The 21489-nt window shown below is 42.1% G+C and overlaps 1 protein-coding gene across 7 annotated transcripts; it reads right to left on the reverse strand.

Annotated features, from left to right (window-relative positions):
• Nucleotides 1–518: 518 nt before the first annotated feature.
• On the reverse strand, nt 519–19139 carry ccdc142 (coiled-coil domain containing 142). Of its 7 annotated transcripts, XM_039622230.1 has the most exons (18): nt 19034–19139; nt 18429–18467; nt 17266–17334; nt 14812–14858; nt 13259–13468; nt 12790–13014; nt 11117–12426; nt 8488–8765; nt 7401–7487; nt 6861–7049; nt 5596–5756; nt 5092–5244; nt 4806–4920; nt 2716–2893; nt 2443–2553; nt 1562–1662; nt 1240–1408; nt 519–959 (listed from the first exon to the last, which is right to left on the reverse strand). In XM_039622230.1, the coding sequence occupies exons 4-18, from the start codon at nt 14812–14814 to the stop codon at nt 851–853; spliced, it is 3399 nt and encodes a 1132-aa protein (XP_039478164.1). In that variant the 5' UTR covers nt 14815–14858; nt 17266–17334; nt 18429–18467; nt 19034–19139; the 3' UTR covers nt 519–850. The 7 variants fall into 7 exon arrangements, with proteins under 7 accessions (XP_039478164.1, XP_031592600.2, XP_039478170.1 ...); XM_031736740.2 differs by lacking the exons at nt 18429–18467; nt 19034–19139 and adding an exon at nt 17951–18334 and having other exon boundaries at nt 17266–17324; XM_039622236.1 differs by lacking the exons at nt 18429–18467; nt 19034–19139 and adding an exon at nt 17951–18334 and having other exon boundaries at nt 8674–8765.
• Nucleotides 19140–21489: the final 2350 nt, after the last annotated feature.

The raw sequence follows: 21489 nt of genomic DNA on the forward strand, positions 1-21489 counted from the left end.
CCGGCGGAGAGCTCTGTGGAGAATTTGGGCTTCAACATCTACTGGCTCTTCAAGGAAGGGGCACGCCATGTCTGACACTTCTTACAGTCAGGTTTCCGACAAAGAGGCGGAGAAGGTCAGGGTTAGTTGAAGTAAACCTGCTAGGGGGCAGGTTAGCTTCACGGAGTGTGTCGTCATAGTAACTCACTCAGAATTAATCTAAACTCGCTTTGTGAAACCGAAAACCCAGAGTTTTCGTTAACTCAGGGTATACTTACTCAGAGTTTGCACTAAACCAGCTTTCTGAAACAGGGCCCAGGTCCTTTGTTTGTTTTTCTGTTTCCATTCTGCAGTTCAAACTTTTGGGAGTTTGAACTATTGAAATAAAGTCATAAAGCCCAGAAATGAATTCAACTGAATGAGATAACAAGCATCAAATGGTTTTCATGGTGGATTTCACTTAGTCCAGTTCCAGTCTGATAAACTAACAACAGCAATGAAAAGAAGCAGGAGCAGAAAAACATGCAAACACAAACTGAGAAGGAATACAAACAGATTTATTCAGGTATATAAAAACAGAGGTAAAAGAAATATTTCTGAAAATACGAGCATTTTGTTTTTAAATTAATTATCATTTCATTCACTTGACATATTTCAAACATATGTGAGCCTGAATTAACAAGCAAAGTTCTAACCACTGTTGTGATTCCCATTGTGTCTGACTGGGGTTTGTTATGTTGTACCTACTCCATGGTGCCAACCTCCCTCATGTCTATTTATCAAAAATAAAACAATTATTTTTATGTATTTACATGATATTTCCTTCAAATGTTGCTACTAAATCAAAGTGTGTGTGTGTGCGTGTGTGTGTTCAGTGTTCAGAGTTGGACAGGCAGGGCAGTCCCGGCAGCCTCCAGCGACGGACACTGGTCTGAATCCTCAGGTCCAACCACTCCTGCTGAGCTGCACCCAGCACCAGGCTGTGAGCACAAAGGAAACACGGGACATTTCTTAACTCTGAGAGCGACTTTAAGGGGAGAAGTATGCATCAGGCCCATTAATGTGTGTGAATGGGTGAATGAGGCATGTTGTATAGAGCGCTTTGAGTACTCCGGGAGAGTAGAAAAGCACTATATAAGACTCAGTCCATTTACCATTAATGTGTCTGAGAACGACCATTGGGATGGGGCACACAAATGTCAAGACAAAAAAATGATGAATTTCTGCACTACGTCTGTAGAGAAAATGGTAGAACTGTACCTTGGAGCGAGGTAAGGCTCTGCGGGGGTCGATGGGTCTACTGGAGGGAGGTCGGTAGGCGTATATGAGGAATCAGACTGAGGCAGGTCCTCACCTTCCATGCACCTCAGGTTGGCTATACTACTCCCCACAGCAGCATCAGTGCTGTCCCTGTTTCTGTCAGCCGGACCTGGAGGATTATACAGGGCTCATCACCACTGCCTCTCATTGTATTTGTCATATGAATGGGAACCACACGCCTCTGTAAGGTCTGTGTACTGAAGGAACAATAAACTCTGAGGTGTTGGCACATTTGAACACTGCAGACTGATGTGACACTTACAGCAGCGCGTGAAAGGCTCCCAGGATCGAGACTGCACGTATGGTTTAGCCTGCGGCTGCTGGAGCAGACACACCACTGCTGAGTCCACCTGCTGAAAAACCCTGCAGACAGAGCAAAAGGAGCCAAAGTACTGAGGAACATCATCAGTTATTTATTTAGACTCTCTCACCATAGTAAAATATTAAATACTAACACTTTACTATTTAATAGTTTTTTACTTGAACAGACCCAGTAGATAACCAAAGCAGTTGAAGTCACAATGTTTGAGGTGTACAACAAAGATGTGACTAAATACTGAAAATAGTCGTACAAATGTTACTATCTTCTTGTGCACATCTGGTCCCAGCACCGCAGCTGAGTTTGGAAAACTGTGGGTCCCACTCTGACATCACTACTGTCAGAGTGACCCGACTTTTATATACAATCAGCCTCAGTGGAAGAGAACACATCACGTCTGCAGTGCAAACAGCAGTGTGTTCATTTCTCTGCTGGCACAGAGGTGCAGAGGTCAGCACTGCTGCCAAATAACATAACGAGTCTGAACCTGTCTGGAGTCTTTTGGGTGGAGTTTGGATGCTTCCTCTGTGCCCGTTTCTGCCCACAGCCCCAAAAGTTGCATGTTTACTGACTGCGTGATTAATTAAAATTGGTGATGGAAAAATGTGACGTTCAGTGGTCTAGAAAGATGACAGCGTCCACAGCCTGAAGCTCACAGTGGTCTCAGATATCTGGAGCATCTACAGCTGCTAAGCTTTCATAAACACGTAGGCTGGTTTTGGATATTTGTTACAAAACTCTGGTTTGATTAGTTAATATTCAAGAGAGATTTGACAAGGAGATGAAGATGACAATGAATAAGAGAAAAAGACAGATGGTGATACCGGAGGCTGAGCAGCTGCTGGTGGAGCTCCGCTGACAGACCATACTGGTCAGACTGGATCATTTCTCTAATAGAGTCAAAGTCTTGCTTCAGCTGAAGAGCGCCCTGCACGCTAAAAACACACAGCAAAAGGACATTTGTCAACATCTGAAAATGGTTTGCTTTTATGTGACATGTGTGAGTGAAGAGTCACACGCACACGTACCAAACTGCTCTGTTTTCAATGATATGTCATCAGGTTGTTGGATAACACAGTCTGTGCTCTAAAACACACCTGAACTTGATCTTCTGTCTCAGGATGTGCTCCATCCATGCCTCCATGAACGCTGTCATCGTTATACTCAATGCTTGGACTCGTGCATCGTCAGATAGAGGAGCCACACCCTCTAACACTTGACCAATCACAGTTTGAGCTGCCAGAGATGCATATTCACTGGGACTGTTGGGAAAACCTTTGGAAACACAGCGTAAAATAAAAAAGGCCATTTTAGGAGACACAGAGCAAATGAAGAGTCACGATGCAACTGAAATACAAACTTTTAGCTTCTGTGGAACTGAGAAATATTACAGCACTCCTTACATACAGTCATTTATTTTCAGTGTGGTTGGTATGAATATAAAAGCTTTCATAAGCAATGACACTAACTACACCCTGTGGCTGCTGCTTTACCAGGACAGCAACTCAAAGCACATACATGACAGCTGGTGCTCTGTTCATAATACGTGGATGGAGCAGTCACTGTGGAAGGAACAGACTGTATGACAAGTCCAACCTGCAGCTGTTAGTGACAAAGTTTTGAGTGCAAAACATGACAAAGACTGATCAGGAAGCGTTGGTGCTGGAGCAGTGAAGACAGACAGCAAAGAGCCAGGAGTGAGACTTGAACCTGCTGCACTCCAGCGGTGTGGCACATGGTCACCTGATCACCCACCTGAGTTTGTGGGTTGGTCTCGCACAGAAAAACTACATTTACTGTATTACAGTCACATAGTACTGAGTGTCTGAGTGTTAATCCTAATGAAAACATTAAAACACTTTAACATCCATGAAACTTACTCAGTCATGAGTAATTTCCTTTGTTATTCAAACCAAAGTCTTCTCTGGCTGAGGCTAAATGCACTGAGTAGGGCTGGGTATCGTTTCTATAACTGACTCAGAAATATTATAATGATGATCATGTATCTTGGATATGTACTGTTGAAAGAATTCTCTAAAGCTTGTAAATTAAAAATATTGAATTCCAAATTATTTGACTATTTATCTGCAATTACAAACTCAGTGTAACTATAACAACACTGTGACCTCATCAGAGGTGTGATCATCACAGCAGACGTCTTTGTGTAACTGAAGATAAAAACATGAAGGAGATGCTCCATGAATCAGCATGTGAACATGACCTGATGCTGCTGAGGTGAAGCAGAGCAAAGTCACAGAGGTTTGATTACAGACACAGCTGAGAGTTTGCCATTGGCATCATTTGTAAAAGTTTACATGATGTTTAACAGCAGAAATGAGGCTTTGTTGTTGGAGTGCTGAGTGATGAAAGCTGCAGCGTCAGAACCTGTGAGATGTCGACCTGCAGCCGCGGCGGCGTGTACGTGCTGTCGGGTGAGCGATCCACGCGCTGTGTTTATGTCTTCGTGCGGACTCTGTTACCTGCTCTCATTCACTGTTTTAGCTGTTTGGTGGTTGTTGAAATAGTTTTGTGAGCTTTAACCTGAGATCCTGGCGTTTCTGACAAAAATACATTTAAAAATGGATTCAGGATTTAATGAATCGATATCACTTTATTCAAACTAAAATCGACTTTTAAACCCAAGCCTGATGAGTTTAGCCTAATAAAATAAAACACTAAATAACTTCATTGAACAGCGTGTTTAGGGTTAGGGTAGTTTTTAAGTTCAGAATTCATAAAACCTACAAAACCATTTCACTTTGTAAGAGCCCATCAGACATCACTGGCTTTAAAGGCTGCTGTACTTAAACCATACCTTAAAGATCCACAGCTGATCACCTGATCAATGTGGTCTTTATTCAAATGTGTTTATAACTTCTCTGTCTTTTAGTTTGTGCCTTGTCCTCTCTGTAAGTTTTCCACTCCTCTGAAACTCTTCCTCTACTGGCTGGTATAACATTTATATAGTATATAGTTGTCCTCCACACTACTCTGTCAGCTTTCCTCTCACCCAAACCTTACAGCCACCTTTGAGCACTTAGTGGTGACAGTGTGAATACTAACTCCCTTTCACAGGAAACCATATAACCAGAACCAGAGTCATAAAAGGAGACCGTTTCTCACCTTACAACATAAATCCACATAAAACACTGAGGTAAACTGAATTCATACAGTCAGATACGAGCACCTGTCCTGCGGCTGGGCTTCCAGTGTACAGCAGGAGGCATGGTGTGCTCAAAGATCTCTCCTGACCTCTGCTTGCAGTCACTGGAGAATGTCCTCAGCATCACAGAAGAGAAGGTCTGAGGGACAGTGACGACATCAACATTTCTGGTTAGATGTGGTTAGGAAATCATCTGTGGCTCTGTATAGTCCTGCATATGATCCTCAGCAACACTACACACACTTCACCAGTCTGCACAGTAGCAGTGAAGCTTTCTGACCTGGTTGTCAGAAGAAAGCAGACAGCTCACCTGCAGAGCGGACCGAGCACGGTCGAGAGTTTCCAGCTGCTGCTGCAGGAGGAGCTGGCTGTGGGTATGTAGAGTAGACTGCTGGTCACTGTGTGAATTCATCACTAGTGATTTGGTCTGATGCACCAGCGCCTCTAATGACTCCCTCATCACCTGCAGACACAAAAAACACATTTAAACTGACACTGAGGCTTAAAGATGAACTGTATCCCAATGTTTTGGCACCACTGCTCAAACTAATTTTGTTTGTATTTGAAACATGAAATCCTTAATACATAAATAAAAACCAAAGTAAAATAAATGAAATGAACTTTGGGCCACAAATAAGTACAGAACCAAAGACAGTACATCATGCTTTACACTGTTTATACTCCAATGTTAGTACAAAGTGGTGTGAGTACTGTGCTGCATCATGTTTATGAAACAGCCCTTCCACTGATATCAGTCTCTGATCACCCAGCTCTACAGAACAAGTGTTCTGGTTGTAATATATGAGTAACCTACTGTGAGGTCCCCCTGTGTAATAAGCAGGAACTTATTGAGACTCCAGGAGGAGAGGAACTGGTGTGCCTTGGACATCACCCATACAGCAGACAGCTGCACGGAGGCCAGCACCAAACTAACAGTCTGCCTCTGCAGAGAACAGGGGAAGAGGCTGAAGGGACCTGTGGAGGGGAGACAGACAGAGGGGATCAAGTCAATTCAATTATTATTATTATTATTTTATATAGAAACTGTTTTTAAAAAAGAAAAACAGGTAAAGACTCTGCAATATTAAAGAGAGAGTCCCAACAATCTGATGATTCCCTGCAGACGTTCCTTTTATAATACAAAGAGTCTGTCAGCAGAGGACAGCCACACGCTGACGACACACCGCAGACAGAGAGGTTAACACAGCCTCACAGTTCCTGATGGACCTGTCTGTGTGGAGTCTGCATGTTCTCCCACGTTTCCATGGGCTCTCACTGCGCACCAGCTTCCTGCCAAACATGTGCACTTCGTAGGGTTAGGTGAACTGGCGATTCTAAACTGCCCATGAATGTGTTGGCCGTGTGTAAAGCAACCAATTCAGTGTACCCCGCCTCTCGCCCTATAGTAGCTGGGATAGACTCCACCCACAACCCTGAGTTAGAGAAGGGGAAGAGATGGATGGACTCTCTGGCAAAACACATAATATCACCCATCTTTCTTATGATGAGCAACATTATTTATGAAATTAGGATCCACCTGTGGAATGAGCGGATGAAATCACCTATAAAATACAGTGAAGGTAAAAGCATGCCTGGTTTCTAATCAGCCAAAATCAGCCAAATGACTGGACTGTGCTTCACAATACTGATGGACAATAAGCTAAAGTGTACCGAGAAAGCAAGTCAGGAGATTTTAAGGAAGACCTCCATGATAGGAAAACCTGCTGCAACATTCAACCTTTGAGATAAATGGGACGCAGCGACAGAGCTCACCATGGTGTGGTCTTTACACCAAATCTTTGTTTACTCTGGTCTAAATCTGTTGTTCAGTGTGTAAACTTTGTTTCATCTCACACAGAGTAAAGTCTAAGTCCAAGTGAGCCAAAAATGCATCGCAGCAAACATCAAACTGCACTTATTAGATACGTCTGCCCAAAGATCACATCCAGCTTTTTCAGTCTTGTGCCCTGCACACAGCGATTTCTGCAGATTCTATTTTGACATCTTAGCCTGTGTAAAAGTATGAGTTGATGTCATTTCCACTGGGTTTGGTTAGAGTGCTGCTGGTGGAACGTTTACCTGAGGCTCTGCTGTGTGACTGATGGCAGCGCAGAGACGACAGGAGAGGTGGCAGCAGCAGAAGGAAACGCTCCATTGTTGCTGACGTTGTCACATTTTCATCTTTTTTAGATGATCTCACAACAAACGAGCTTCTCTGATTTACCAAACATTTATCTGTCAGGGTTGAACCTAAAGTTCGGCACAATTCTGAGGAGAGACAACGAAACAGAAAGACAGCATGGGGCAGTGATTCAACTCAAAGTCAGTCTGCAGAAAATTATTATTTTTTATAGACGAGCGATTTCTGGTGTTATTTATTGCTGCTGAGGAATAAAAAAAAACAAAACACCATAAGATACTTTATATTTATCAACTGTTGGAAATTCTGCTGCTGTTAAAAATGAAGTAAAACATCTTAAAGCTCAGGTCAGTCAAATATGAAATCAAAGCTAATGACATCACAACATGTCTAAAACAAAAAAAAGACATATATGTAAAAACAGAATATGTAAGGTCAGAGCAGCAGACCGATGAGTGTGTGAGTCTAAGCGCACTAACCATAGTCCCACTGAGCATGTGCAGTAACCAGTAACACATACAGACTCAGGTCCTCCAGCATGACTTCACTCTCCTTTGGAACTTGACCTAAAAACACACAACATAACCCAGGAGTGTCACACACAACACAACTTCATATGCTCGGTTTTCCAGCCGCCTTCAGCTGCTCGCTGAGTTTTTGCTGACTTCATTTTTCTCTTCGTTAAATGAAAAAAGTGTTAACCTGAGTGCTGAGAAGCTTCCTACCAGCAACCATGTAAAAGTCCCCCCAGCTCCTTCTGACAGCACATGCTGTGATTATTACTGGTGAGAGGCTGTGGGATACAAACACTTCATGCACACTGCATCTCCCATCCATCAGGTCCAAATGTGTGCCAGAAGCAAACACAATGATCAGACACTCACTGAGATTGTGTGGATTAGTATCTGAGAGCCTTTCCCCAGAGTTTCATAAATCTTGTAGCTTTGCAGCAAAGCAAGGAAGATGTATTCACAGCACAGTTCTATCTTTGTGAAAAATTCTATGGATTATTCCGGAGACAGAGCAAGACCAGTCAGGTGACACCTCAGACCGGTGTGCTCTCAAACAGTCGTAGAGCTACAGTGCGCCAAGACAACATTTCACCCCACCAGGGGTTGTACTACAAAGCAAGTTTAACATAACTGATAACTGACAGATCTTCTGTGTACTGACTCTAAGTTTAGGCAAAGCAGCCACACGAAGGTGGTTATCAGCTCAGTCAGCTCAGGGTTTCCCAATCCATCAGTGAAAGGTGCGCCCCCACTTTCATGTGAATGTGCTCATCAATAGATTAATGTGACCAATCACAAACATGGATAAGACTACAGGCAGCAGAAATGTGTCCATTCCAAAGGAAGATAAAATATGAAGAGGTTACACACAACACAGACACAAAACAGCTGCTGCAGACAAAGCAGCAAAGTGAACATAACAAGGAAAGCAGTGTACAACATTGTAGCACTACATGCTCAGCCTGGACTATACTTTACACATCCACATGTCTGCTAGGGTCTGAATGACATCGTCAGACAGTGAGCACGGCGACTGCTGAGGCCATGTTCTTACCAGTGTCTGAAGCCTGACAGAGCCGGTGGATGAACTGGAAACCCCTGTGGTGCTCCTGGAGGTTGATGCTTCCTGCAGTGTGTCCTGCTACAGGGACTTGTAGTTGCAGCCACAGGGCTCTGCTGCAGAAAGCCCTCAGCAGGGTATGATACTGTTCAAGCAGATCAGCAAAAACCAGAGACTCACCCAGGTCTAACCACTGGACTGAGTGAGACCAGCAAACAAGGTCCGGCTCCAGTGTCTTCATCTCTGCTTCAAACATCTCCTCCTTCTCTGATCTGAAAGATACAAATCACCTCTTAATGTTTAACCATCCTCTGATAGAAACACTGTAGTAGCTTATAAACATGCACTCATTTCCATGAATCCTACACCATCTGAAGGTGTTTTTTTCATGCCTGAATGATCATTTTTTCAGAAACAGACCAGGTTTCTTGGCCCAAGTCTGCATTTTTAATGCATCGTTTTCAAGACTGTAGGAATCAGAATGAATGCACTGATATTATCAGATAGACATGCACAAACTAACTGTGTGTGACCGTCCTCCACCTGCAGTTGTCCAGCTTACTATAAATCATTAGTTTGGGAATGCCCCAACAGGGACAACATAAGAACTGGGAAGAACAACAAAACAACTTATGTCATGAGAAAACTGCTTTCAGTCTTTGTTTCATGGTTTACTTTGTCAATCTTAATTCAAAGCAAAAGAATTGCGCAATATTCATGCAAAACAGCACTAACTTCATTATTACTATTACATTATTATTATTACATGAACTTCAAAATATTCCCCGAATGAACCAAGATCGATCAGGATATAACAGCATACAGCACAGTGCACCTTATTTCATTAAGACACATGATCACAGGGGGTCCCAGGTTATTAAATATATCCTAATAACTGCTTGATCTGTTTATTAAAGTGTATTTATATGAATTCCCAGAACATCTGTGACGTAAATCCACGTTTATGTTTTAGGTATTTATGAAAATTTAACTGCCATGATTAAAAAAACTGAACTAATCCATGATGTCAGTTAGTGTCAAATATCTCAGATTTGATGTGATAAGTGTGAATACTGTGGCTCTTATCATCACATCAGTGAAGTCATGAAAAACATTGGCCTATTGGCCAGATGTGTCTGGAGCGTTAACAAGAACAGTAAATACAGGAAGAAGGCGCCGTGTTCTGGACTGTCAGAGAACATGGAGACTTTATGTTCATTTCACCGCTGGCTGCTAGCTCGTACTGACCCTCGCACATCTATAGAGCCTTCCTGCATCTCTGAATACACAGGACACGTGACTACTGGGAGTTTTTTAGCTGAAACGTGCAACGTACCCTTGGTAGCTGGTTTGGATCGAGGTTAAATCATGTTCAAACTAGAAACAAACTGCTCTGGAACCGTACCAAGACCACCTCCTCCAAAAGGCCTTTTTGCAGTTGTGTGATTACTGTGTTCACACCTGTACAAATGAAGCGCACCAAGGAGCAAAAAGAATCCAAGCTTGACTCAAACTGACTGAACACCTTAATAAAGGATACTGAACAGCTAATTAAGAAGCCTTTTCTGCATCAGTGTGTCTTAACGGGCCGCTATCTCTTATATTTTGCGGAACCTTTGGCGTAATGATCTATTTTTCTGAAGACCTATAGATCACAATAAAAAAACAACAACAAAGCTTTCTGCACTGTCTCCAATCAAAAATACAAACAAAAGCGGTCCAAGATCGCAAACCAGCAGTATTTACTTTTAAAGGAATAATATTGTTTTATATAAATAAAATATTTGTTTCAATAAACTTTCAGTGCAGTTAAAAAAAAGCTAGTATGACAGTAACTTTTGGTTACGCAAACACCATCTAGGAACAGATTACTGGTATTGATCTGTAAATAACTGGACAACAATAATTTGAGCTTATGTTTGACTACATTATATTTCTGACTAACGAGGCAGTTCATTCCATTTCTATTAACAACACTTTCTTTAAAATAACACATTCTGGGGTCAACTTGAAAGATGTGGCAGATATTAGACCTGAGTGTAAATGTGACATACTGGAAACTGTACAGTGATATTTAGAATCCCCATAAATCCAGATCATGTTTTCATTGTTGTTAATTTTATGAAAACTTTAAACTAATTAAAGTTGAACCTTATTGACCTTGAAGAAGACGTCAGAGGAACAAAGTAACGTGCTATTTAGAACCTGCCATGTATCATTCCCCATATATCATCAATACAAACAGGCGGTAAGAAACATCATTTTAAATAGTTCTATATAGCATTATTACTACTTTGATCTTTAGATCAATTTATTGACCTTGAAGAAGAGGTCAGAGATCAAATGTGACACATCTTCATACAGCACTTTCTATATGCTGACAATAAACACCACACTTGTACGATTCAAAGTTTTTAAGTTAGTCTGCTTTTAACCAATAAAGTAGGTAGAGGTCTGGCCCAACATGCAAGGCAGATATGAGTGGACTCAACATCCCTACAAAGTTCTGTCAGAATTCCTTCCAAACTTTGAGCCCTTTGTTTACAGACAGGCAGACCGACACGGACGCATGCAGAAACACTACCAACATCATTGGTAAGTGGTAACAATGATTTGACCATACCTGCTGGTGGGATCTGGCACAGTTATTTCCAGTTCAGCCCATTCCTGTTGAATTCTCTCCACATTTTGGTCTTTGTTCAGTTTTGAGCTCTCTCTATTTAATTCCACTGAATCAGGTGTATTTGTGACTCGAGCGCTCAAGATCGTTGAGTCAACCTTCCCATTTAACACGTCTGTTACTGGGGTTTGAAGCGGCTGTTCATTGAGTCTTTCTGGTGTGGGTGTATGTGAAACCAGTGGAGCCAGCAGATCACTGGACGAAACAAACACCTGAAAAAGCAGCTCTGCTGAGGAATGCTGAAGTCGGTAAATCCTCGACGGTGGCATGCCTTGGAGATGTTGGGAGCTCATTAACAAAGGTGAAGCTGTCTGCAGAAGTGCACCGCTTTCTAAACGTGTCTTTCTCTCCAGATCAGGTTGAGCCAAGTCCAAAGCTTCTACACCGGTCTGAGTAAAAGCAGAATGGGACATGCATTTTTGACACTGGTTACTTTGGTCTTTTTTAGAGTTCTCTTCTTTATGTTCTGTAGCTATGGGATTGGCTGAAACAGAGGGACGATTTTCCAAGGCTGGATTGTAAACAGGAGGTGTTGTACTGGTATTTTGGCAAGAGATCTGGGGGGTGGGACGACTTATGGAGAAAAGAGGAGAGGAAATTAGATATGTATAATGTAGCTGCTCCCAGGTCCACTCAGATCTGAATGTGGAAATCCCACAGCTGAGACTTGTGGAGTTATGAGCACACGTGCAAGTCTCATGGTTGCTGTGGATCTGACAGAAGTAACAGGGCGGCTCTGAAGCCCAGTGGTGCAGCTGCTTGGCTGCACTTTCTGCATGATAGCTTGCTAAAATCATCATTAACTCTTTGACTGAGAAAGGGGAAGGGTGATGGCTTTTGATCCTTGGAAGACTGGAATCCAATGTGGAAAAACGTGCCTGCTGTATTACTGCAGTCTTTAGCTTGGAGGCGCTGTGCTGGCCTCTCTGCTCATCAACAACATGGTTATAATGATAAGTTCCTGTTAAAATATCCTCCAAGACTTCTTTTGGTACAGAGTCTAAGTCAGTCTGGAATACAGAAGACAGGATCGCTTGGACATAGTGTTCCATCAAAACCAGAGCCTGCAGACCAAGTAAGTCCAGAGATTCCTTGATTTTTACAAGTAGCCTGGTATGTTGACCAACAGCACGTCTCAAGAAGTCGTCAGACTGGACTTTGGAAAACAGGCAAGACCAGTGAGTGAGATGAACCCTGAGTTCTTGACTCAGTGAACCCAGATTGAGCCTGCATGAAGACCAAGTTGATGGGGTCTGGAAAAGAGAGCAGAATGACTGTGACTGTGTGAACAGACACTGGTGGTGATAAAGAAATCTAAAACTCTGTGTTTATATCAAAGATGTCAAATGTTAGATGTTACAGAAGCATTCCTGCATCCATTTTTAACAATGATCCAACTAAGGGTTGTGGCAGACTGGAGTCTGTGATCTGTTACACAGACGTTTCATTACATCACCCAGTGAAGGTGCATGTGAAAAGCACAACTGGAGAGTTCCCTCTGGTAGCTCTGTGGCACAGTGTGATGTACAGCATGTGACTATATAACACAGTGCTCACTAAGCTTTAGACCACACGGAGTCATTTCAATAATCACAGTGCTGAGAGCTCGGCCTAACCTGCTGAGGTGCGAGGTGTGATTTCTTCAGCTGATGTTCCAACAGTCTGCTCACACTGGATATGTAAACCGCTGCTAGGCGAGCCCTCCTCGTGTACTCGTGTATAAAAATCAGCAGGGATCGCTGCTCCAGGAGTCTCCACTGAGCTCTGTATTTACCCTGCAGGGAGGATGAGGAGGGCAGGAGAAGAACCCCAGCTTCATCTGGCATTCCTTTAAAACAGGCCTGATTGGACGGGGGAGGAGGTGGGAGTGAGGAGAGGAGATTAGGAACTCAGCTATAACAAGGTTGATGTTTGTTCCAGCGGTCAATATTATGACCTCATCCCAAAAACGGCAATTAAAGAGTCAGAATTTTGAGGATATAATCTTTGAAGACATTAAGCTGTACTACAAGAGCTTTCATTCACTCGTGTTCTTCTCCTTTCACCTATCACAATCCAGTGACACTGCAATCTGTAGAAATTCACCTGAGAGGATGCCAGCTGTACACTGTCCACCAGCTGCCACTGAGGCGCCACAGAAAGAAGCGCCTGCTGCAGACGCAGCAGGCGCTCAGAAGAGCGGGACACCAGGTTGTGAGCCACCACAAAGTTCTTCTCTTCCTGATCTTGACTGTGACTCCGGAATAACCACTTCAGACTGGGGTTAAAGCTGCTCCTGATTAACCCCTCAGCTTGCTGCAAGGAACGAGACATAAACATCTGTAACCAGCAACCCAAACAGGTGTAAAATCCAACACTTTCATTTCATATGTTTGTGTATGTGTACACACGGTCAAAGGTTTTAGAACAGCCCAGTTTTTCCAGCTATTTATTGCAGTTCAAGTCCAATGAACAGCTTTAAATGGTACAAAGGTAAGTGTTGAACTACCAGATGTTTAAAACAAAGGTAAGGTTACCAAAACTGAAAAATAATGTACATTTCAGAATTCTACAAAAAGGCCTTTTTCAGGGAACACAACATGGGTTAACAATTTAAAATCTGTTCTGCAGCAACGGAGGCTGATCAAGCCGTGACAGCAGGTGCTGTTACTTCCACATGCACCTAGTTGGTCAGGGGTTCATCCTACAGCAGGATAAGGAGCCCAAACAGTCCAAGCTGTGCCAGAACTACCTCAGGAAAAAAGAACAAGATGGTGAGCTTGAAAACATGGAGTGTCCGGCACAGTCTGCAGACTTAAACCCCATCGAGCTGGTTTGGGATGATCTGGACAGAAGAGTGAAAGCAAAGCAGCCTACAAGGTTCACATTTATGGGAACTTCTGCTACAGATATGGGAGAATATTTGGTTCCTATTGTAGACGGAAAGCCACGGCTGTGTTCAGCTGTTATATCTGCCAAAGGAGGCTACTCAGAAGGTCAGAATATATTTGGTCTATAAACTGATTCAGTGATTTCCTTTTCAACTCCAGTTGTTTATTTGTACTATGCTTTCATTTCACAGCGAAATGAAACATTAAACTGCATAATTTTCAATTAAAACCTGGAAAAATTGGTGTTCTAAAACTTTAGTGTGTTTATTTTACCTACTTTTAAATAAGAATAAAGGTGAATCATCAGAATATTTAAATGGGAAATAGGAACATGTGTCCAAGAAAAAGTTGTTTGTTTGTTATGTGTTATGTTTATTTTGTGAAAGAACACTTGTTCTTTCCTTCAGTTATGTGTGTTTTTTAGTCTGGAGTGATGCAGAGGTCAGTGTAGGGGCTTAGCATAAACAGTCCTCAGTAAAGGGTCAAGTACAGGCTAAAGCAGTCCAAAGAAAACCTTTGAAAAACTACAAGGTCTCACTCCAAACATAAAGAAATCAGGGTTGGCTTAAGGCTTTTTCACAGTGTTGTAATCAAAAGACTGCAATGGGAGGACCTATGTTCACATGGTGGTAAAGCATGGCCTTATGTGGTGGAGGAAACGGTGGTGGAGGATTAATGTTTATTAATCATTCAGCTTAGTAGAAACTGTGCAGTACTATTGGATAGAAAAACAATATGTTGTGCTGCTGTCACATATATAAATCATACCATTTGCACTCAGATGCTCTGTTTAGCATACAGGAAGTGAAACTCCTCTGAAAGACAAACAACAACAATGAATGATCAGTCGTAGCTCATCCTGCTCAGAATCCCTCACATTTCATTGGTTCATGTAATATGTTTAAGGTACAGTAAGTAACTGTTTGAGGTTATTTAATAGTAACTCATAAATATACTTTAGCTAGTGTGTTATCATGTCTTCCAATAAACCGATGCATTATCATGTACTTAGAATTATTCAATTTAAAATACATAGAAGTAGTCACCATTTCTTTGGAAGCTGTAACGTTGCCTTGACACCTTGAATACTGAGGCCGAGGTGTCACTGTTAGGCCTAATCAGGTTTTATGTAGCCACAGACTGGCCATGTAACAATTATAAGTTACTTCACACCCACTGCTGAACTAATAAGTTGGCTCACTTACAAAGAAATAAACAATCTCATTCATTTCATAAACCAACAAAAATGAATAATGTGTTACATAAAAGTGCTAAATAAACTTTTCATGTCATTGAGTGAAATAAGTATTTGATCCCCAAGCGAACGATGACTCAGTATTTGGTGGAGAAACCCTTGTTTGCAAGCACGGCGGTAAGACGTTCCTGGCCTTCTCCTCTTTACAGAAACTCTTTACAGGCTTTAAGTTTCTTGGCAACACAAAGCTTCAGCTTGCTCCACAGATCTTCTATAGGACTGAGGTCTGGAGACTGGCTGGACACCCCACGTCTCCACTAAGACTCCATAGCGTTCAAAATGTTGTAAGCATTCAACGACTGAATATCAGATGTAATCAGATTACAAATCAGTCTACAGCAGGGGTGGGCAATCTCAGTCCACGAGGGCCGGTGTCCCTGCAGGTTTTAGATGTGTCCTCGAACCAACACAGCTGATTTAAATGGCTAAATTAGCTCCTCAACATGTCCTGAAGTTCTCCAGAGGCCTGGTAACGAACTAATCATGTCATTCAGGTGTGTTGACCCAAGGTGAGATCTAAAACCTGCAGGGACACCGGCCCTCGTGGACTGAGATTGCCCACCCCTGACCTACACACTAGATTTAAAATGTTACTTTATAATACATTTACTCTTTCCTGTGTGGCGTTTGCATGTTTTCCCCATGTTCGCGAGGGTTCTCTCCGGGTACTCCAGCTTCCTCCCACAGTCCAAAGACATACAGTTAGTGGGGTTAGGTTAACTGGAAACACTAAATTGCCTATATATGTGGGAGTGAATGGGAGCATGAATGGTTGTCTGTCCCTGTGTGTTGGCCCTGCGACAGACTAGCGACCTGTCCAGCGTGTACCCCGCCTCTCGCCCTATGACAGCTGGGATGGGCTCCAACGCCGCCCGCGACCCTGATAAGTGGACGCAAATGGATGGATGTTTTAAAATCACTTTAGCATCATCTGCACTCAGATGTTTCCAATATGTCCACATCCTCACTGTGACCAATGACAAATGAAAGCTCACTGATTTGTGCAATCTGTGTCTAAAACCCTCTACAGAGAAGTCTGATGTGAACGGTGATTCTGCATTACTGTTCTCAGAATCAGATTTAATCCTGAGCTGATATTAAATGCTAAAGCTGGATGAGTGAATGACTGTAAAAGTGCTCATATTAAGCACACAGAATAGCAAACTAACAACTTACTGGCATTTCAGTGCTTATGAAAATCAAAACTGCATTAAAGTATTGAATAGTTCTGATAAATGCTAACCCGGATGGTGCACACGTTAACATTAGCCATTTAATTATTAGCAGTTATCCAACAGCCACATTAGCCATGTGTCATTAATGTGGCAGCTAATGATGAAATGCTGAGTGGATTACAGACACACAGCTGTGCAGACCAGTGGGGGAAACCACAGCTAAACGGAACAGAGAGGCCACAGTGTGGAGAATTAATCCAAGCAAATAAAAAGTGAACTGTGGAGCAGAGCAACTGAATCAGATGTGCTTCAGGCCCGAGGAGCAGAGCTAAGTCCTCTGCTGCACGCTGGAGGAGAGAGCGGCTGCAGGTAGATGTGCACATGATGAGAAACTTTTACAATAATTTATAAAAACGTGTTTCTTGTTTCGCTCAGCCAGCTGTGAGGTCAGATTTAAAATGCAGACAGTGACCGGTTCAAACTTTCACAGTGAGCCTTCTGTTTTGTTTTGAATGGTCTTTATTTTAGCATAACTAATACCACACAGTACACAAAGTTCATCTGGAACTTTTCCATAATGCTCTTTGTGCTCTCTGTTATTTGTTGTGCCCTTGGTTTCATATTAGGTTCTAAAATATATTTTATCTTCACAATCTGTAATGAGAGTCTATCCATCCATTTTTCCCCACTTATCCTCATCAGGGTTGTGGGCTGGAGCCTATCACAGCACATCTTGGACAGGTCACCAGTCATGTGTGTGTTTGTGTGTGTGTAGGCATGTATGTGTATTACCAATCAGGCCTCGCTCTACATCAGGATCTTTCAGTATCTCTGGGATGTTGTGATCCATACTAGACAAAGCTGTGAAAGGACAAAGCACAAACATGAATTCAAGGCACAAAAAGGTCCCATTTATTTCAGAATTCACTCACCAACATTTCTGTTGTCACAGAATGTCTATATTAGAAATCATTTGTCAGTGATGTGAATATGAACCCACGGTATGAACTCCACAATATTTTTATGAACAGCTGACATCTAAAAATGCTCCCTGCTATACTGTGTCAGCAATGCCAAGTGTGTCTTTGCTTCCTCTGTATCACACCATAGTTCAGCCACAACGCTCTCTTGTCCATTGTGTCTAAATGCCAAACTCTGTGACAGTGCTCACCCATGTTTGCTTCAGTGGGGACAGTCTGTGAACTTTCTGACAGATCGTCATATTTAAAGCCTTCAACAATAATGTAAACACAAACCAACAACAGAAGGTACATATTCCAATTTCATTTGTCTGACGGTGTAAAAGTGTATCCATGCACTGTTTTCTTGAGTCTGTGCTCTTCTTCTAGACATGGAAAACATGCTAACATCTTCCTGTTTCCAACATCGGCAATGATCTAATGGAGTCACCACAGTCAGCTCAACAAAGGCTAGTTAGGGCCAGCAGATGTTTTATTTCCAGCCACTGTACACTTACTCATCAAAACTGTGTCCAGGCGTCCATCTTTGGGGCATCTCGGCTCAACAGAAGAACTTCTCTGGGGAATACCGACTGACTTTTTCCCCGCAGAAGAAGAAACGCTTCATGTTAGCGTTGACACACCGCTGCTATCCGCACTTGACTATGGCTAACGTTTCCCCTCACTGGATGAGCCAGCCAACTATCTTATTATTGACTTACTCCTTTTCTAAAGACGTTCCCGTTAATCCACGAAGGAAGTGTTCAAAATAGCATCTGAATGGCAGAAGCCTGGGAAGACAGGATGTAGCTGCAACCAATCAGGAGAAAGCGTCGCCAGTTGTTATGGTAAACAAGAAGCGGCGAATTGGTGCCTCTTGCGCCTGCGTCACTTTTGCGGATACTTCCGCATTTTACAGACATAATTAAAATAATGGGCTGTTTACACTGTAACTACTGTATAAAAAAACAACGATCACATTAAACAGCATATTACCTCATTTATCCTGAAAACACAATCATGATGTAAACGATCCTTAAAAAAAGGAAAGAAAAAAATCACTGGTAAGTTATGTTCAGCAAAGTTAGTTAATTTACATAATGCATAAGATTAAAATATATAATATTTTAATTTGTATTCAAGATTTTTCCCCGTCATTTTTAATACAGTGGCCAAAATGGACATTGCCGGCCACATCTGCAGTAGGCCTTATAAGTTATTTACAATTTAAACATTAATGCTCATTAATGCTATACGTGACAATTTAACATTTGAAGATTTATAGATTTCATCATCGGTTTCTCATTCTGTTTTTTCCTCCTCCGTCTCTGCCCTCCCACCTCCTTCATTCTTCTTCTTCCTCACCTCAAGCCTCCTCGTTTTAATTGAAGTCAAGGCTCTAACACAGGAAAAACATGCATGAACATGCTTTTTATTCTCTGGACAGCTGACAACGTGACGGCTAAATAACAACAACAGGTAACATTATGTCAGCTAGCTGGCTCCTAAGCGTCACACTTTCCCTTTGATAAACAGTCCTGACTTCATATAAGAGTTTATTGACCGTTGAGGTAAATGGCGGACTGACAGCCTGGACTTACTGCAGATTTGATTGTCCTACAGCAGCCACCGTGCCTATGATTATGCAGTTGAGTCGTGATCGGTAAGAAAACAGGTGACGACAATCTGTGTTGTTCAGTGGTGCATTATGGGTAATCTCAGTCTCTCACTGAACGTGCTCCTGTGATGAGCCAGCACATCATGGAGTGGGTGGGAGGTATTATCCACCTCTCAGACACCACCCTAAGGGAGTCCAGCTCCGTCCCCACAACATTACTGGCCTTGTGGATCAGTTTATTGAGTCTGTTGGCATCTGTGACCCTCCACCTGCTGCCCCAGCATGGCACTGGCCACAACAGACTGGTAAAAAAGTCCTGAAAATTTAATACTCATTCATAGACCTGATGCAGTAGCACCGCTATCATGAAGATGATGGCCTCAGCAGGACACCGCACAATCAACTCCCGCCTCACTACCTCCAAATCAAACAAAAAAAACTTCTGTGGCAAGAAACTTCAGAGAAGTTGTCAGGCCAGTTTTCCCAAGCCTTTCTGCCCAGACAGAGTGTGCAGATGGAATACACTTGTTGATGTCTGCAAAGTTAAGGACAATAGTAAATCAAATGGAAAGGGAACAGTTCTTTTCCAGTTTTTTAGTGAAATGGACAGTCTCCTTGTGGCCAATACAACATTGCATTCCCTTTTATTTGAACCTCAAATGGTGTTGAGGTATGCAAACCAGAGGCTCTGGAACCCAGTATTGGTACAGAGCCCAGCCAGCACCACAAGCACATCCATGTAAACACCAGTACCTCCCAGGAAAAGGGGGGGGAGCTTACAAAAGCAATGTCTCCAGGAGGCTGAGTCAGCAGCGCTATGACAAAACTCTGTGACAAGCTGTGGTCAACAACACTGGGCTCTGTGGTTTTAAATGTTCCAAGCTACCATGGTTTGCAGACATTCACTGTAATGGTTTATAGTAGTGCAGACACCTGTGTGTTTTGGATCTGTCTTTTTTAGATACTATTTACATCAGTATTTCTGTGTGCTTATTTAACAGCTCATGTGCACATAAATAAAAACAATGTTGGGTTAAAAGAGTTTTTATTTCATTTCCAGTCTTACCTCAGAGTTGCTTGGATTTAGGGAAAGATTTATAGACATAATTAAGTTACTTAAAGGGAATGCATCTGAAGACTCCAGTTTGGTGCTGGCCACTTTCCAAAACTGCAGTAAAAGCTATAAACAAGGCTAATTTATATTTAGAAAAATGCACTACATTAGAAAAGCAATAATAAATAAAGAGTATAAATAGAGGAATGAAAGTCATTATTCTCGAGTGCATTAATGTTACCATTCAAATAAAATGGCTAATTTATTTAAAAAAAAACAGATAGCTTTATGTTTAATATCACTAACCGAATATTTAAGAAGCCGTGGGTCACGAGTTTTCTTCTAAGATGTGATTGTGACAGAAAAACACAAAGACTAATTTCATTCATAATTATTATACTGAAATTGTCTACAAGCAACTTCAGCCCTCATAATACACCACTGAGGAACAGTAGATATTAGGTATCTCCAAAAGTTGAATCTGTTCATCTGGACGTAGCGTTTTGTGGGAGAAACGTTTCGTCACTCATCCAAGTGACTTCTTCAGTCTCAGCTGACTGCAGGTTTCCCCAAATCTTATAAACACTACATTTGCATAATGACTGAAACCAGCCCACTGAGGGAACAATGGGCTGTGAGGTCAGTTCCTTAATCATAATTATGCAAATTCCCATGACCACTGATCAACAATCACTGACCAAAACCCACTGATCAAAGAACACTGATCAATGGCCATGAGTCCCATTCACAGAGAGTTGGGGAATGGCTGCAATCACAGCATTGTAAGATGGCGAAAGATGTACCCTTAGGCCCCCTCCTCGATTCAGAGATGGTCTTTCCCTTTTCACGTAGATATTAGGTATTTAGGAATATAGATTTATTGCTAAATAAACTGTCAGGAGAACAGAATATGGTCTACAGTGTTGGGAAGGTTACTTTTAAAATGTATTCCACTACAGAATACTGAATACATGCCCCAAAATGTATTCTGTAACGTATTCCGTTACGTTACTCAATGAGAGTAACGTATTCTGAATACTTTGGAATACTTAATATATTATCATGCTGTTTACAACTACATGAATGTCCTATTGCTGTGATTTATTACTGTTACTGAAGGTCCGCGGCTCAAACGTAGTAAAGGGACCTCTGGCTAATACGTCGGGTTCGTGTCGGGCTGGTAGCGAAAACTAGCTTTACTTTGTTGTCTGGGTCAACTTTGCTTTATGGGAGACAGAGAGAGGCGTTGAAAGGCTTCTCCAACGGAACTTATTTTTTTCCGGAGGAAAACACGAACACAGTGTACAGTTGAGTCTTAATAGCTTACTTACAAATGGGCTCGTCAGGCACTCTTCTTGGCTGCTGTGGTTATTATTATATTTACA

This window comes from Oreochromis aureus, linkage group 2 (assembly GCF_013358895.1).
Source record: "Oreochromis aureus strain Israel breed Guangdong linkage group 2, ZZ_aureus, whole genome shotgun sequence".
NCBI classification, from domain to species: Eukaryota; Metazoa; Chordata; class Actinopteri; order Cichliformes; family Cichlidae; genus Oreochromis; species Oreochromis aureus.

Coding starts and splice junctions, on each gene's coding strand:
- ccdc142 (XM_039622230.1), bottom strand. Junction 8,766..11,116: donor GTGCCAGATCCCACCAGCAG/GTATGGTCAAAT, acceptor TGTATCTTTCAG/ATCAGAGAAGGAGGAGATGT. Junction 5,757..6,860: donor GTCACACAGCAGAGCCTCAG/GTAAACGTTCCA, acceptor TCCCCTCCACAG/GTCCCTTCAGCCTCTTCCCC.